Source organism: Pseudonaja textilis, chromosome 5 (assembly GCF_049901715.1).
Source record: "Pseudonaja textilis isolate UNSWEBS1 chromosome 5, rPseTex1.2, whole genome shotgun sequence".
NCBI lineage: Eukaryota > Metazoa > Chordata > Lepidosauria > Squamata > Elapidae > Pseudonaja > Pseudonaja textilis.
The window spans coordinates 2,226,264-2,244,023 of NC_141994.1; the positions used below are offsets into that span (position 1 = coordinate 2,226,264).

A 17,760-nucleotide genomic window follows, 5' to 3' on the forward strand; every position below is an offset into this window, starting at 1 on the left:
ATTTAAATAAAATAACCACGAAATCTGTATGGTCAGGAAAAAAAGCACGGATAAAATTAATTTATCTACAGGATAGTAGAAGTGGCTTTGGACTCCCAGCATGGCAGACTTATTATAATGCAGCATCCTTGGTTTGGATCAGGGAATGGATTAATTTAAAGAATAGGAGAATTTTGACCTTGGAAGGACATAACATCCAGATGAGGTGATATGTCTCCATATGGAATGCCAGAAATAAGAAACACTTGTACTTCCATAGACGTATCTTATGAGATTCACTGATAAAGACCTGGGAGGAAAATGGGAAAAATCATTATATTAAAATCCCAGCCTGGTTATCCACTATGGAAGCAATGATCCACCCCACCACATTGGATGTTAGTAAAATGGCCAGATATAATCAAATTTTGGACAATCGGATATTAAAAACCAACCAAGAATGAAAAGCACAGGGAATAAATATGTATTGGTGGCTATATCTCGGTTGCAATTGTGATACAAAAAAGATTTTAGAGGAATATGGATTTGAATTGGATGCAACTCAATTAGACAAATTATTGTTGGGACCGGAAGAGAAATTACTGTCAAAAATATACGATTATTTATTAAATTTTGACTTAGAAGAGGAGATAGTAAAAGGGCCAATGTTAGCTTGGGCCAAAAATTTTGGACACGATACTGAGTTAGAAGATTAGGAAAAAATGTGGAAGAAAAATTATACTTTAACAAAATCTGCCACATACAAAGAAAACCAATACAAGATGTTTTACCGTTGGCATTTAGCCCCAACCAGGCTTGCAAAGATGTATCCCAACCTAAACCCTAACTTTTGGAAATGCAAATAAGCACAAGGTACTTTTTTTCCATGTCTGGTGACTATGCCCAGAAATTAAAAAAATGTTGGATTAAAATACAAAAATGGCTAATTGAAATCACTCACTGTTGAATAGAACTGAAGCCTGAATTGTTTCTCCTGAGGATCATTAAGGGTAAATACCCCCAAAACATTAATTAAGTATAGTATATAAAATCATACATTGCAATTTCCTACCTGTCAATGAATACTTCAGCTTCAACCATAACAATACAAGAGCACACAATAGATACAAACTCAAAGTTAATCACACCAAACTTGATTGCAGGAAATACGACTTCAGCAACAGAGTGGTCAATGTCTGAAATACTCTACCTGACTGTGGTTTCTTCCCCAAACCCCAAAAACTTTAACCTTAGACTGTCTACTATTGACCTCACCCCTTTCCTAAGAGGTCTGTAGGGGGCGTGCATAAGCACACCAACATGCCTACCGTCCCTGTCCTATTGTTTCTTTTATTTTTCTTATACGTATCCATGTATTCATAACTATGTTTTTACTTATACCTATTATCTTGTAAGCAATTGACAAACCAAATAAAATAAAATAAATAAAATAAAAAATAAAATAAATAAAATATTTGATTATACATATTATTATGGCAGCAAGAATTACACTAGCACAAGCTGGAAAATGTCTAACATACGTCAGATTGTTTAATAATCCATCAAAAATTTTAATGCGCAGAAATGGATAGACTCACCAAAGAACTGAATAACAAGGAAGACTCTGAATTTTTATGCAACCTGGAACAATTGGTATCAATGGATAGACAGTAGAAATAGGAAAATTATAGATTAAAAATAAGATCAAAAAAATTTGTATATGTGTATGATTAATGAGAACCTGTTGAAATGTATGATTATTTGGAATGTATGAATATAGCCAAGTATTTTTTTTTGTACTGTCAAAGAATGATGGTGAAATGTACCAACTCATTTTTCTTTCTATAGACATATTTGTATTTTAATGTTTTAACTTCAATAAAGGGGGTTTTTTAATTAAAAAAATGGTTAATCTTACTTATATACTTTGGATACAAAAATACTAAAACATGTTGTTTTTTTTCAGCTTGACAATTTGGCACATAATGAAAATTTTAATTATACTCTGTACCCTATCTCATTTCCAACTGAGAATGCAGCAGAATGGAAGAAATTGTTCAAGCCCTGTGCTTCTCAAAGACTTTTTCTACCAGTAAGTAGCAATGGTAGTTGTTAAAAAATTAATAATTCTAGTCATAAGTGAAACATAAGTGTTATTTTATATTTAAATAACTGAGTTATTTTTCAGAATGAGATGGGCAGCATATAAATGTAATAAATAAATATGCTTCCAGAGAAATGTGAGTTATTTGGTAAGCTATTGCTGTTTGAATGAGCATAAAATGTAGCCTCTTCCGTTATTTATTTGGCATATTATGACAATGTAATAATGTGGAGGACTAGCTCTGCCCTTTCAAAAGTAAGGTAAGTACTACCAAGTTGAAGCATAATCAAGTTGAATATGAAGAGGTAAATCCTTACTTGTAGGTTGAGATTCCTGTTTCAGTATTCCAGTTACTCCACACTAAAGATGATTGTGCTTTGGCTTGGAAGTATTACCGGAATTCTGGTAGGGTTGTACCTCCTTAACGGTTTCCTCTCTAATAAATTGATGAACAAGTTAACGATTCTAATAAGCCAAGAAAAAGCAGCTTTTACTCAAACAATCTTGCCCATTTTTGTCTGTTTCCTTCCAAATGTTAGGAGACTACTACCATAACTTCCCCATGTTTTTTCTCTGTTTGATGCTAAATATTGTGAGTTTCTTTCATTTTACACTGACTTTCTAATTGCTATCCAAAATAATATGGGATCTCTATCAGATATTTTACTAATAACAGCTGCATTGCCACATGCTAAGGAAGTTATAAGTAGTCCTTAACTACTGACCACAATTGAACCCAACATTTCTGTTACTAATTGTTAGGTGAATTTTGCCCCATTTTATGACTTTTCTCGCCACCGTTGTTTAAGTGAATCTGGCTCTCCCACTGTCTTGGTTTGTCAGAAGGTAACAAAAGGTGACCACATGATCCCGAGACAGAGCAACTGTCATAAATATGAACCAATTGCCAAACACCTGAATTCTGATCATGTAACCGTGGGGATACTATAATGGTTGTAAGTGTGAAAACTGGTCACAACTCACTTGTTTTAATGCCATTGTAACTTTGAACAATCACTAAAGGAATGACTGTAAGTTGAAGTACAGATTTCATGTAAGTACCAGTACAAATTTTAAAAAGCTGGGGTGACTTCTTGATACATCTATGTTGACTTCTGGTAATTACTGCATTGCTTCTAAGGTGCTTACTGATCAGCCTTTTGCCTTTTTACTTTGATAATATCTGGGTGTGTTATATCCTTAGGATGTACAGGTGATACAGTTGTGCAGTTGCACCGCTTAGAGGCTCTAAGAACCAGATGGAGAAGAATAAATACAAAGTTATCTGGTTAGAGCAGTGGTTCCCAAACTTTTCCAGTCCACCGTCCCCTTGGTGCTACAAACTCATCCTCACTGCCCCCGACCCAGGGGTGGGATTCACGTTTCTTAACCAATTATGTGGGCGTGGCCTAATTTGTGGGTGTGGCGGGGCTGATGTCGCCATGAGACAGATGAAGGACCTTGGGGCTCCAGGACCAATGCCGATATTCCCACAGCTGGACGGTCCAGCAAGACCCAAACCGTCCCGAAGAGACGGTGAACAAGAAGAGCACGTCCTGTAGATCCCGGGGACATCGCAAAGTCCCTGGTTGACCCAGGAGAAGCTTTTCAAACCAGCTGTGATGGAAGCAGCCATTAAAGCTGCTGAAAGTTGGGACAGCTCTGGAAGGAAGAAGAAAGAGTGTTGACTCTGGGTGAGATTTAATTAATTTACTTTTGGGACTGAGATCACCCTAAGGGGGAAAGAAAAGCATTGAAGACAAAAAGAGGGACAGTGGCGAAAATAAGCCCAATGTCAAATTTATTTGTTTTTTTTTTTAAACAGTGAGATAGCATACAAAAGGATTTTATTTTTTCTTTCAACTGGACTGGACATTTTTATTCCATAAGTATTGAAGAACCAAATTTATCATTGATCTTAAACAGGAAATTTGGTTTTTTTTTTGTTAATTTCCTTTGTTTTTCTCTGAAAGGGAATTCTAAACTTTCACTTTCCCTGCTTTGGCTATTTTGTAAAATAGTAGCAAAGGCTGAGAAAATAAAGCAACACTGCCACCTTGAGGCTTTTTTTTATTTTTATTTTATTTCATGAAATAAAAGTTGTGGGAACTTTCCAGCTAGATCTATATTTAGAGAAGAGCACTGAAGGAATGTTTATACAGGTGTTCCTCTTGTAAAATAACTTTAATGGCTGGAGATTGGAGCTGAGAGGAAAGAGCTTATGGCGACCTTGATCCGATATTGCTGAAATTTGTTTATAGCAAGCCTTGGACAGTATACAGTGACAGAGGTTTGCTCTGTGACAGAAGTTTTAACAATAAAGCCTTTGCTATTTTTTCTTTTTTTTGCTGACAGCTGCGAATGGCCTGACTTTTCTGGTTTGCTTGGTTTTATTTTTAACTAGGCCTTGACTCCATTATTCGACATTCTTTTTTTTTTCTTCATCCTTATTTTTTGAAGCACATTTTGGATTTTGGGTTTTTTTTGTTTTTTTTCCCCCCTATCTTTTTCTATTCCCATATTTTTAATTTTAAATATCATTGATGGATTAATTTTGGACTAATTTTGTGTTCTTTTCTTGGCTCTTTGCGCTCCTCTATGAATTATTTTTATTTTCATTTTTATCTTTCATCTTTTACTGTACCCTTTACATATACATATACAACTCCCTTTTTAATTGGTAAAGAAGAACCTGAAGATTCTATCTGTGGGTTGTTGATTAGAATTATACCTTATATCTTCATTTGAAATGAAGAAGACTACAGACTCATCAGTACCCACTTCATCTTCCCCACTTACTGGACAGCGATCAAGACACACGATGCTGCAACAGGAAAAGGAAAAAGAGAAAGTGGTCATATTACAAATGGTAATGCAAGTAGTACAAAAAATAGGAGACAGAACAGAGAAAACAGAAGTGAAGAACATACAACAAATAATGATGAAATATGAGGAAAGATTTCAAGAAATAGAAGAGAAAGGTGACCAAAGAGACAAGAAAATTGGTGCAATTGATAATAGGCTGACTGTTGTCGAACATGATAGAGGAAGTGGGATGCTGGGCTGGGTGTTAGACAGGGCAGATTTTTATCTTAAAACATAGTAGAAGAAAAGGGAGAAAACCTTGCTGAAATAATAATGATAGAAATGCTGGCAGACGCCTTGAAGATATCCAAAGAGAAAATGATGGATGGTATAGATGAGGTGTATCGAGTATTTACAAGATATGCAATGAGAAATAAATTGCCTAGAGAAGTTCATGTAAGATTTACCAAAAAGGCAATTAAAACACAAATTCTACAAAGCTCAAGAGATGAACCATTGAAATACAAAGACAAAGAGATTGTGGTCCTAAAATAAGTACCAAGGAAAATGAGGGAAATAAGAAGAGAGTATCAATTCTTGACAACAATGTTAATTAAGAAGGGTGTGAATTATAGATGGCTGTTTCCTGAAGCTTCACCTGGCAGGAGCAAAGACATAGAATAAATTAAATAGAGAAAACAGAATTATTTTATGTAGAATATTTTAGAGGGAAAGAGGATGAGAAATTGCGAGAAGAGGAAACAATCAAAATCCAAGAAGAAAGGTTTGAAGCAAGAGATAAAATAATCCGAGAAGAAGCAACATGCAAGGAAGGAGCAGTAGGTGGAAGACCTCCATTTCCAAAGATTGCAATGCGAAACCAAATGATTTGCCTTCTTTTTGTAGCATATCTTTTATGTTTTTAAGTTCCAATTTAAGGTTCAGTAACATTCCTGCCATCTTTAAACAATGTTTATTAAAGTTTTTCCAACGTTTAACTCTTACTGACTCCTCCAAAGATTTCCAGATTAATTCCACTTTTCAATATCCATTAATTAAAGTTGTAATTGAAAAACTCACAACTTCCCCTTGTTTTCAAATTTCACTTTCACTTTCCAAAGTTCTTATTTTGTAGTATCCTAATTCCAGTTATTTTGTATCAAGTAGATAACGGATCCAAGTTTTAAAATAGAAAGAAATTGTATAAACAATTCCCTTCTCCACTAGATGGGACTCTTTGCTGTATTCAAAGTCTATTCTTTTTCTTTTTCCCGTCTTCACTCTTTCAAAGTTTTAAAGTTCCGATATCAGTAAATCCATACATTGATTTTCAAATTTTATTTTCCACCTTGACAACAGCCCAGTCCAGCTTTAATAAACCGGTTTGGTGTCAGGGTTTTATATTTAATTATTTCAAACACAAGCTGCTTCTTCCGGCTTCTTCCTTTTAAGTACAAAGCCACTTCATCTGTCACTTATTTTCTTTCTTAATTTCTTTGTCCGCCGCTTAAATCCACTTCCTTAATGTTGTTAAAAGATTTCAAAACCAGGGTACATTATGCCAAAATTCTCCTGGTTTCTATGGTGTCCTCTTTTTCACCGCTCCTCCTGCACAATCTTATTCCAGCTAACTCTTCCCCTTCAGGGTGGCCATTTTAGACCACCGCTTCAGACGTCTTCGGGAGGGAGTGTTTGCCAAGCCAGAGAGGGGATATGCGGCTCCCCTCTACCCAGCTGGCGGTCTCCCCTTCTGCCACCGCCCCAATGAGACAGCTTCTGCCCCTAATCTGGACTTATCTCCGACGAAGAAGCACAGATCAAAGCTGTGGACGATCACGGTCCGCAGTCAACGGTCTGTCTTTGGGGAAGTTCAACCGGAAGTCCAGCTACCTGTTATTATTTTGCCATCTTCATTTAGCTACTGATTTGCTTAATCCTTCATCAACTTCAGCGGCCTCTTTATTGTTCTGGAATTTTTCTTTATAAACTTTTCCTTGGAGACATTCCTTTTTGCCATGTCTCATCAACTTATAATTTATGCCCAGGACTATAATTTTTACTCTTTTTTATGGGAACATTCAGATAAATAAAGTTTAGGCTTTTTTGAGCTTTATATTGAACGGAAAACAATGTTTAAGCAACTTCTTTTATAAGAGTCCGGCTTCCAATATTAAAAGCAGGAAAACAGAAAATCACTAAGATTTCAAAAATAAAATTGAATGCTAATGTAACAGCTTATTTTAAAAAAATTAAATTCAACCTATGGGAATCATATCACAGTTAATGTGCTTTTTTACTCTTGTATGCTTTATATTCAATTAATCAAAATAAAAAAATTGTTTAAAAAAGAGATTTAAATAACAACTTTCGTAGTTCAATAATCATAAATAAAATCTTCACAATAGCTAATTGAATAAAATGTCAGAGTTTGATGTTAATTTTGTTTCCAAAATTTTTATCTTCTATAGTTAATCCTCAGTAATGTGGACTCTCTACTATATGTTGACACAGACATCTTGTTCTTAAGACCAGTTGATGATATCTGGTCTTTCCTGAAAAAATTCAACTCTACTCAGATTGCTGCTATGGCACCAGAGCATGAAGAGCCTCGTATTGGGTGGTATAATCGCTTTGCTAGGCACCCATATTATGGAAAAACTGGAATCAACTCTGGAGTAATGTTAATGAACATGACCCGCATTAGAAGAAAATATTTCAAGGTAGTGTGCTTTGGTTCTTTTTCATTTTCAGTACTTTTCTGTAAATTAAAAACAGCATGTTTTTAGTATTATCACAGAATGGATTCTGACTAATCCCATATAAACACCATATACTGATGATTCTCAATTAATGTTTTTTAATGGAATCCTTTTTGTCATTTATTTTTTTCATTTTTTATCTGCTTCTTCTCACCTACTCATTTCTCATCGTTCTTTTATCTTGAAACTTCATGTTAAACTGACTCAGTTAGTTTGTACTATGAATATGTATGCAATCTAACCTGAAGGTGGAGCTATTAGACTATTGACTTAAAGCTTTAGAATGCATGTAAGCTTATGTACAGTCATTTTAAGACATTTGTTTCATTCTCACAATTTACCCAAATTATTTTCTTTATAAGGACATGATAGACTCATGAAATGTTTCATTCCAATGTAAAAAAAAATGTAGCCTAGTTTTTTATTCCTTATGCAAACTCCAAATCAGGGTGTGGAAATACAACATCTACTACCCTTTTAATTGTAAAATGTTTGAACTGGAAAATATGACTTTTAGGTGGCTTCTAGCATGCCTTTGGATTCCATGTGTCATTTGTGCCCCGAAAGATTTTATAAAAAAGAAAAAGCAAGAGCCAGGATTTAAACTATCATTTTCAAATTTAGATATTTATAACTAGCTGAACATTATCTTGTTTAGTGTAGAAATGTTTCATGCATTATTAGACAACACTAAAATACATAAATCTCTGTTTGTACATATCCTCTCTTACTCACTTTTGGAAAGTATTATATATTGACCCTTGGGTCAATATATAATACTTTTTGTTACACTTGTAGAAGTTTGTACTTTGATCTTGTGTAATCTAAACTGAATATTCTTTTGGTTTTATTTTTTATAAATATTTAATAATAAAAAACATTGCCTATTTAAATCAGAAAGACTTATTACTGTGACATAATACTGTATAAAAATGAGGCATTGTATGATAAAGATTATATATTTTGTCATAAAAAGTAGGATCTCGATCCCCTTTTTCTAATTCTGGCATTTTGATTTTGAAGAATGATATGACATCCGTACGATTACATTGGGAAGAAATTCTCATGCCACTGCTGAAAAAATACAAGTTGAATATAACATGGGGTGATCAGGATCTTTTGAATATTATGTTTTTTCATAATCCTGGTAAGTTGCTCTTAAAAATACAACTTTAATTTGCAGTCTTAATATGATATTGCTATTTGTGTTATAGAAATGTACTGTGTTTTAAAATGCTCCCAAGAAATTTAGTGTGTGTAAAATTTTTCAACTTTCAATTTCCAAACATTAGGGATGTTCAAAAGTTGTGACATGCCTTGGAGTTTGTAAAGATATTTGGTTACTTTAATATAATTAAATGTGCTTGGTCTACATAAATATCGTAACTTCTTAACATTTTGATTATTTCATTTCACAGGTTCACCTATCTTTCTCTTTTTGTTAAATGTTATTTTCCCTGACAGTGTTGATACTGCTGGCCTTGTTTCCTATGATAACTGATCTGTAATGGCTTCTTTATAAAAACAAGACTGGGAACATTCATTCATACTAGAAACCTAATTGGGACTGGCAGAGACTCTCAATAATGCAAGATATTCTCAGATACCACCTACTATTAAGAGAACGAAATGGTGATGGTGCTGGAAAGTCCCCAGCAGCCAGTCTTGCAAGAGACATAGGAAAACCTACTCACATTATTGCAGATAATCTGATGTATCTCATGAAGAAGAAAGGCATTGACAAAAGCTTGAAGCCATTGGAGGAAATTCTACAAATGTTAATACTGGCTCTGAAGGTGGTGGATAAAGATCGGAAGCTTGATCGGAAGTTGATCTGGTTGGTTTGTGTACTCCATATGAATGAGTTACACCTATGATACTTAATCACAACATTGGATGGAAAGACCTTGTCTAATAACAAATGGGCAGGTAAAATTGACAATATGCTGCACATTGCAACAGAACTTGGTCCTTCATTCACTGAGTTTCGATTAGTGAGCCTCTTGTTTCACTGAGCAACAGTATTGTGAAGGATTCCTCTATGGATCAAGTGTATATGAATATAGTATCACATAGGCAATGAGGACAGGAGAACTTCCCACAGATCTGGCTCTTCTGGAAATTGGCCCCGCAAGCCATTCACGCTGGTTGACAACTGCAAATAGGCTTTGCCGAATATGGGTGTCAGAACATAGCATTAGAAGCAAAACTCTCCAAAACTTAAGAATGATAGTGGAATACATCATGAGTGTGTACTACCCTTGCTGGTTCAACATTAAAGTAAAACAGTCCCGGATTGAAAGCCTGTATCATGTCTTGTTCCAGCTGCAGGAAGTCAGACTGCAAAAGAAGGCTGTGGTAGATGCTGTTTTGGCAACCACTCAGCGCTCAGCATGGTATGCTTTCAGTGAAATGATAATCCAGACACTCTTGTGTTGAGATGACATTTAAGAGAGGAGAGCTGGTGTGCAAAAGATCATTGACTTGAAGAGTGCAGATGACATGCTGGGAGATTTATCTGTATGTGCAAGAAAAACACCTTTAATCAACACCAGAGCATCCACTCTGCTGGAGCTGATTAACTGGTCTTAAGATGTATATGAGCCACCTTTGACGTGCAATCTAAGTACAGCGGAAATAAAGTTTATTGACGAACCAATGCAAGTACCAAAATGTCTCTGTCATGCCTAATCAACATTTCAACAGTTGAACCAAATCAAGTGAGGGTATAAGTTACACTTTATTGTATGTACAATATTCAGGCAAAGTCTGGACAGAAATATTAGGCATGCTTTAATTTTGATTTTTCCATTGAATAAGGGTTTGGACTTGACAGTCTAAGTTCTTCAGTGAACAGTTTGCTTAGAAAAATTAATGAACGATTTTTTGTTTTTCTCTATAGAAAGCCTTTTTGTTTTTCCTTGTCAATGGAACTATCGTCCCGACCATTGTATTTATGGGAGCAATTGCAAGGAGGCAGAAAAGGAAGGAATATTCATTCTTCATGGAAATAGAGGAGTTTACCATGATGATAAGCAGCCAACATTTCGTGCTGTTTATTATGCAATTAAAAATGTAAGTAAACATTTTGATTTGAACTTTTAAAATTAAAAATAATTTCTAGAACTCCGCCTGAAGCTTTCCAATAAATCTATTATTACCAGTTATACAGTAATAAATAAATATATTGAAAGTGCACATTCCAGAATATGTTCTGAAATATTCAAGAATAAAATAGACTTTGAAAGGAAGTAAGGCCTGTGCAGAAGTTACGTCATTACAGTATTGATTTCAGTGAGACACTGAAAACCTCTATACAAGCTTTTTTAATTTTAAATTCACCAAGACCAGGTGAGACACATTATTTTGGCTCAGGAGCACAATATTATGCTCAAAAAATTCCATGTAATATATTGCTTCCATAAATGCTTATAATTAGTAAATTAGCACTGGTGTACCGAAATAACAATTTCTACACAAGAGTATGACAATACCTTGTTTCCTTTTTATTGCTAAAATTATATGTGGTGCTTTGTCATTGAAAAGTTTTATTTCAATGTCATAGTTTTAAATTTTTCTTATTTTTATTTTGTACTGTTTAAATATTATAGATAATTTAAGTTTGCCAGTTATAAACTATTTCTAATAAACTTTATATCAGCCTTTCAGTATACTCACTGAAAAGATATAAATGTCATAATGTTGCTTATTTTAATGTTCGTCCTATCTTGTATATAATATTCAAAAATCAATAGTATATTTTAATGGTGCTTTGTAGCATGTTGTCATATAGGTATAAAAATGAAAAAAAAAAGTACTATTGGGGGCCTTAGAATTTATTACACCAAAAAAAATGTGGTCTCATAAAAATTCAAATCCTTAATTCCTTTATTACCAAAAATATTAAGAAAACTGTTGGCTTTATTTATGATCAGCTTTTGTCTATGCATAAAGCACAGAAAAGATGTAGATCAATTCCAGGAAAATAATAAAGTTGTTTTATTTGTAATGTTGTATATGCATATATTACATCATTTATAACATTAAACAAACCTGTAACTGAAAAGCAATAGTCCAGATTTTCATTAAATACTGCATGTGCTTGTTTATAACTCAGTTTAATGAAAGTACCACTTTTTAAATGATTCATAGATTGTTATTTTATGCTGTTTCTACTCAATATATTGTTTATTAATATATCAGTTGAATATTCTGGGGAAAGTTATATATACAGTATGTGTGTATTTCACACTAAAGCCATTTTATTAGAACAATGTACTCCACAAAAATTAATGCCTCAATTTAACTGCTAATATGATTTTTGTGGTTTTTTACATTTTTTAATTAAAGTGACAGTAGCTGAACATTGTGAATAATTAGATGATATTGCTGCCTTGCCTGATGATGATTAAGAATATTAAAAGCAGGGGCATGTTTTTTTTACTGGACCTAGATTATTTTACTTAGAAATACATATTTATAAAATGCAGAATATTGTAATATAACTGCAGTTTCAGAACTACATCAGAAAACCTGGCATTCTTGGAATGGCATTGGTAAATCTGACTTATCAATACAATGTTTCTAATACTTTTCCAGTATTCGTTTGAAGACGACCTTCTCCATGCATTGCTTCTACCTCTTGAAGAGGAATTACAAAAGACACAACATACCTATTGTGGAAGAATATACAAAGTGTTCCTAAAACAACTCACAAAAAGTATAAGGGACCTTAGTAACAGAAGAACTAAGGAAAGGTGATCATTGCAAGTTCTGTTGTCCAGACTTTTGTACTGAACAGACCAATGTCGGAAAATATTTGATACCTGAAGGTTGTTCCTACAGAAATGGTGTGCTCTAATATGTTGTTATTTGAAGTTTGCATTATCTCCCATTGAGGACAAAATGAAGATAGTGAGCATGTTAGGTATCTACAAGTTGAAGGTTGAAAATAATGATGAAGCATAGCTTGTGAAACCACATGTATCATACATCAGTGGTCCCCAACCTTTCCACCTTGGCAGCCTGGCCCAGCATGGGAGAAGTCATGTGATCAGCAGGCACATGCACGCACGTGGACACAGCTGTGTTGGTGTGGGCACATTCCCTCCACCCGCACAAATGGAGCTCTGCATGCAACCGGAAGGTGCTTCAGTGGAGGGCGTTTCTGTTCGCGCGCAAAGCTCCACTCACATGAGTGGGGGGCACTTGTGCTTGCATACAAAACTCCACTTGCACAAGTAGAGAATGCAAGCACCCTCCGCTCAAGTCCCTTCCAATCTGTGAGTGGAGCTTTGCACATGAGCAAAAGGGTTCGCTGCCTGCGCAAGTGCAGTTTCGCACACACATGCTTGTTCGCTACTCACACAAGTGCTGCTTCGTGCAGGCCACGGCCCAGTAGTAGGCTGCAGCCCAGGGTTTGGGAACCTCTGTCTTAAATACTTGCATCTAACATTGGGTTACAAGTTCAGAAAGGCTAGGATTTGCTTAGTGATATCACAGTGAATGGGGATTGGTTATTATGTTTTGTACCATAATACTTTATGGGCTTATCTTGAATTGTTCTTTGCAGAATTGTTTTTTAACTTAGTAGGGATTTTTGAAGTTGAATTAGTACATGTTACTAATGAGTTAAGAGCTATATTTGTATTGAGGTTTATTCTTTATAATTCAATTCAACAAACCTGCAGAGAATCCGATAAATTTGAAGGGGCTTACATTTTAGGAATGGCAAAATATATTATCATCTCTAATCTCAATTTTACTTAACTAAATGAAAGAATAATTAAGTCAGCACTGTCTCCACTTTAAAAGTGTAAGAATACATTGTTTACAAAGCTCACAAGTTACTTCGTTTCAAGGAAATATGTGATGATTGACAATCTATATGCCTTTGTTTTCACGTCTTATACTTTAAAAGATTTGACAACCATGTTTTACAAATATTCAGCTGTAAACTGCACATGACAATAGAATGTTCACTCTATGCAATATTACTTAATGAAAATAAATTTAAGCTTTTCAGTATTTTCATTATGTATTGCTATAAATAATTCATTAACATGATATTCTACGACAGTTCTGAATTGTAATTTTTCTGACTTCCAGTCTGGGTACTAATATGCAACAACATACATCTAAAAAACCTTATGGCAGAATAAATTTTTGGGATGGTCATATTCAATAGATCTTCATATATTTCTCCTATATTTCAATAATGAACCACCTGAATGGGTAATCGTGTAATGCTATATAAAGTATTAGAATTGAACTTCATTTCACATTTTTTGCATATCAAATATTTATTGCAAATTAGGCAATAAGTTTTAAAATGTTTGGTCAGAATGTATATTTAAAAAAAATATCTGATTTCATAGGAACTATAGAAAATAATGTTCTAAAAATGGAAATTACTAGCAAATGTTGAATTACATATTTTTTTGCTATAACAGTTGAAATATGCATGTACAAAATGTTGAAAATATCTGAAAAGTTTTACAAGAAGTGGATGGAATTTTGTTAGAAGCCTTAGCTGCAGTCTTTTTGAACTTCTGGAAATTTGGGGTCCAAAGCTACAATCCACCCTTTATTGTCCTCCATTTGCTGGGCCAAAACACAAAAAGTGAAAACCAATATCTAGAAACAGCGTAGTATCTTGCAAATACAGATAGTTCTCTTTTAGTAACTTCCTCATTCGTGATGCTTTGCAGTTATGAGGTGACAAAATAATAACTTTATAACCAAGCTTTTCATTTAGGGTCTTTGCACGTGTGGAAAGCTGAAGTAAAGCCATAAGCATAGTTGTGGTTTCACTTTGTGACTGCTTCATTTAATGACAGGCTGTCGGTCCCAGTTGCCATTAATATATCCTGCCACAAAATATTGTCATTGTGTTTTTTTTAAAACAGCATCACCAACAGCTGTTTTAAAGAGCCATGACGACGGCACGTGGTTAGAACAGCCAGGAGTTCAGTTCTGACCGAGTCAAGGTTGGTTCAGCCTTCCATCCTTCTGAGGTCGATAAAAAAGAACCCAAATTGTTGGGGACAAATATGCTGACTCTGCAAATCGCTCAGAGCTGTAAAGCACTGCAGAGCGATGTCAGCCAGAACTCCAGCATGGGTTTTCCCTTTGGCGCATGCTTGCCGTTGGCTTCCATAGTAACGGAGCGGGGCTCAAGGCATTTGGGTTTGGGAAGTGCGCTGGTGCGATGAAGACCCATGTGAACTAAAAGGGAGGTTTGCTCTCAAGAAATACTGTGCCTGCTGAGTGGAGCTATTTACACCCAGTCAAGGCCAACCATCCCAGAACTCCAGATGGGCAAAAATACCTGAAGATGAGCTTCACATGACATGCGGGACGTGGATTGGACATTCAGCCTGGGACCCTGCGGGGAGGGATTTGCGGAAACTTTCAACCTATAACTTTCGTTACCCTTTGACTCAGATTCTTTGCTTTGCTTTCGCTGCTATCATTTCAAACTCAGTAAAAGCAACTCTTCTCTACTTCACTGGAGTTGAGGGTTTTGAACCACAAATCCAGCTATTTAATGAAAGATGTTTGGGTGGGAGGGAAGTTGTAATTTCAACTAGCCAGAGACTGTATTTAATGGCAAGGTGCCACAGCTCCAAATTAGCTGGACACTTTGGATCTGTGAAGACTTGACACCTAATTAAAAGACAATTTTGGTGGCCATCACTACAAAAGGACATAGAAAGTATGTATCTAGCTGCACCATTTGTGCAGTAGCAAGAAGACGTCAGGGAAAATTCCAGGACTTTTACAGAAGGTAGCCAAACTTTCAGCACCCTGGAGAGAGATTTCTATGGAATTTATTGTAAAACTGCCAGAAAGTGTGAGAAATAACTATTATTTTAGTCGACACAGACCTGTTTTCAAAACAGGCACTTTTTATATCTTGCCCAAAGATCCCCACTGCTTAAAAGCCTAGGCAAATTATTCCTAGTACACGTTTATCACCTTCATGTAGCCCCGCAAAGGATCACATCCATCTGTAGCTTCCTCTTCAATTTCCAGTAAAAGAATAACTTTGCTCTGATCCATGGAGTCTGGGTATTTCTTTCTTGGATTTTGAAGGGAGCACACATTGACAGTTATAGATTCTGGGGGTTCCATTTTTTTTCTGCCATGCAATGCCCAAGACTAGCGGTCATTCCATGCCAGGAGCCACTATAAATGTAAGTATTCCTTCATGGCTCCCCATGCCTATTTGTAGGGGCTTGGTGGCAAAAGAAGCTGTCTCCCCACCATCACTGACCCATCTAGTTGGTAAAAAGTGATTTTTCAGCTTTCTTATGTAAATCCCCAATTTTCCTACCAGGGTTGGGCTGATTAAACAGCAGGTGCACCTTGAGTCCAATAATGCAGATATTTTTTATTTTCCTGTCCCAGCTGGAGATAAACAGTCTTATGGAGAGGGTAAGTGGTTCAGTTGGTTTGATTACCAGTGGCTCATCCTCTGGATCATTTCTGAATGCGTTTGGTTCCTCCTGCTAGAGTGTTTCATCCCCAAGGAGGGAAGCGGGATTGAAACTCTATGGTCTCCCTGCTTCTCAGGGCGGTCTCCTTCCTGCGCTGGTTCCCCTGCACAGGCATTCTGGTTTCCATGTGGGTGTTTGGAACAACATTCTGCAGCTTCTTTCCACCCTTGAAACATGTTGAAGGTTTTGGAGCAAATGTGGTTTGCGGTTTGAACGGCTCCTGCTTCCCTCGGGGTGGGGATGTCTTCCACACTTGGCCCACTAGGTACCGGTTTCTGGCCATATCTATCTCCACTTCTTTGGCGGTGAGATACCACTCATGTAGGCAGTTCGGTGCACCTTAGGCCACACAGGCATTGTAGAGGTCATCACCCAGTCCATCCTTGAAACAGCTTACTAAGATAACATCTGGCCAGTTTACACAGCAAGCGAGGTCCTGGAACTTTTCAGCATACTCTACTACTGGTCACCATCCCTGCTTCACAACTAATACAGTTGCATGCTTTGTGATCAGTGAGGGGGTCCTCGAATTGGCATTGCAGGGCCATCATGAAACAGTCAAAGTTCCGCAGTTCTGGTGCATCAGTGTTATGTAGGGTCACCATCCATCTGGCAGCGGCTCCCTCCAGGGCTAGGGTAATGACTCTCACCTGGGATCCTTGGGTTTGGAAATCTTGTCTATACTCCTGTAGGTACTTGAGCATGTGTGCCACGCAGAATCCCAGTTGTTGCGGGTCTCCATCAAACTTCACCCCAAGGGGGGAGTCTTCCTTTCCCGTTGTGGAGCTTGGGGCTGACCTGGAATGGGGTCCAGGGTGGGTGCCGCTCGAGGAGGGTTTGCTGGCCCTCTAGCTGCTGCTTGATTGGCTGCTCCTGGAGGAGCAGCTGGAAACATCCCAGGGGACAATTAAACACAGTTTTCCATTCATCACCCTCCTTCCTGCAAGTCTAATTTAGAGAAGTCTAACTTCCTTTGGCTAAATGTACCAACATGTCCTTCCTCAGGGGCAGTGGGTAGACATTTTTTATGCAATACTGCATTTAGCCCCATATGATCAACACAACACCCCCATCTTCTCCAGGAACAAAACCGGGGCTACCACTCATGGCCTGGTGGTTGGATAAATCAGAGTGGGTACAAGGGGAGTTTCAGGTGCAGGCCCCAGGGGTGGGATTCCACCAGTGTAACAACCAGTCCAGTGAGCATGTGCTTTGTGCGCGTGCAACATTTTTAAAAGCCCATTTTTTAGGTCCAATACTTACCTTCTACTACAGCCCCGGTAAGTAAATCAGCTCAGACGCTGCAATCCACTGTGCTACGCAAATCAGCTGACCTGAAAACCACATAAATAAAGGACAGAAAAACCCAGGGGTGGGGGTGTGTGCCCAAATCATTGCCCTAACTACTGGTTCGCCCAACCAGCCTGAACCAGTAGAATCCCACCCCTAAATCCCACCCAGTTGCACAGTGACAGGGTTAATTACTTTAACAATGGGGAATGGGCCCACATATTTAGGACCAAGGTTCTTCGATGGTTGGGTGGACTGTAAGTACTTTGTGGAGAGGTAGACTCTGTCATCAACTTGAAAATCTTTTGGCTTTACGCGTTTT

At 36.7% G+C, this 17,760-nt stretch overlaps 1 protein-coding gene across 3 annotated transcripts in view; it reads left to right on the top strand.

Moving 5' to 3' along the window:
• The window catches only part of GXYLT1 (glucoside xylosyltransferase 1), a 32,431-nt gene extending 18,751 nt beyond the window's left edge, over window positions 1–13,680 (top strand). For 2 of the 3 annotated variants that reach the window (XM_026713136.2, XM_026713137.2), the window contains 5 exons: window positions 1,946–2,071; window positions 7,357–7,608; window positions 8,671–8,794; window positions 10,550–10,722; window positions 12,247–13,680. In XM_026713136.2, the coding sequence (XP_026568921.2) occupies window positions 1,946–2,071; window positions 7,357–7,608; window positions 8,671–8,794; window positions 10,550–10,722; window positions 12,247–12,408 (837 nt within the window). In that variant the 3' untranslated portion in view covers window positions 12,409–13,680. The remainder of the gene's footprint in view (window positions 1–1,945; window positions 2,072–7,356; window positions 7,609–8,670; window positions 8,795–10,549; window positions 10,723–12,246) is intronic. The other variant, XM_087933965.1, reaches the window with a different exon arrangement.
• Window positions 13,681–17,760: the final 4,080 nt, after the last annotated feature.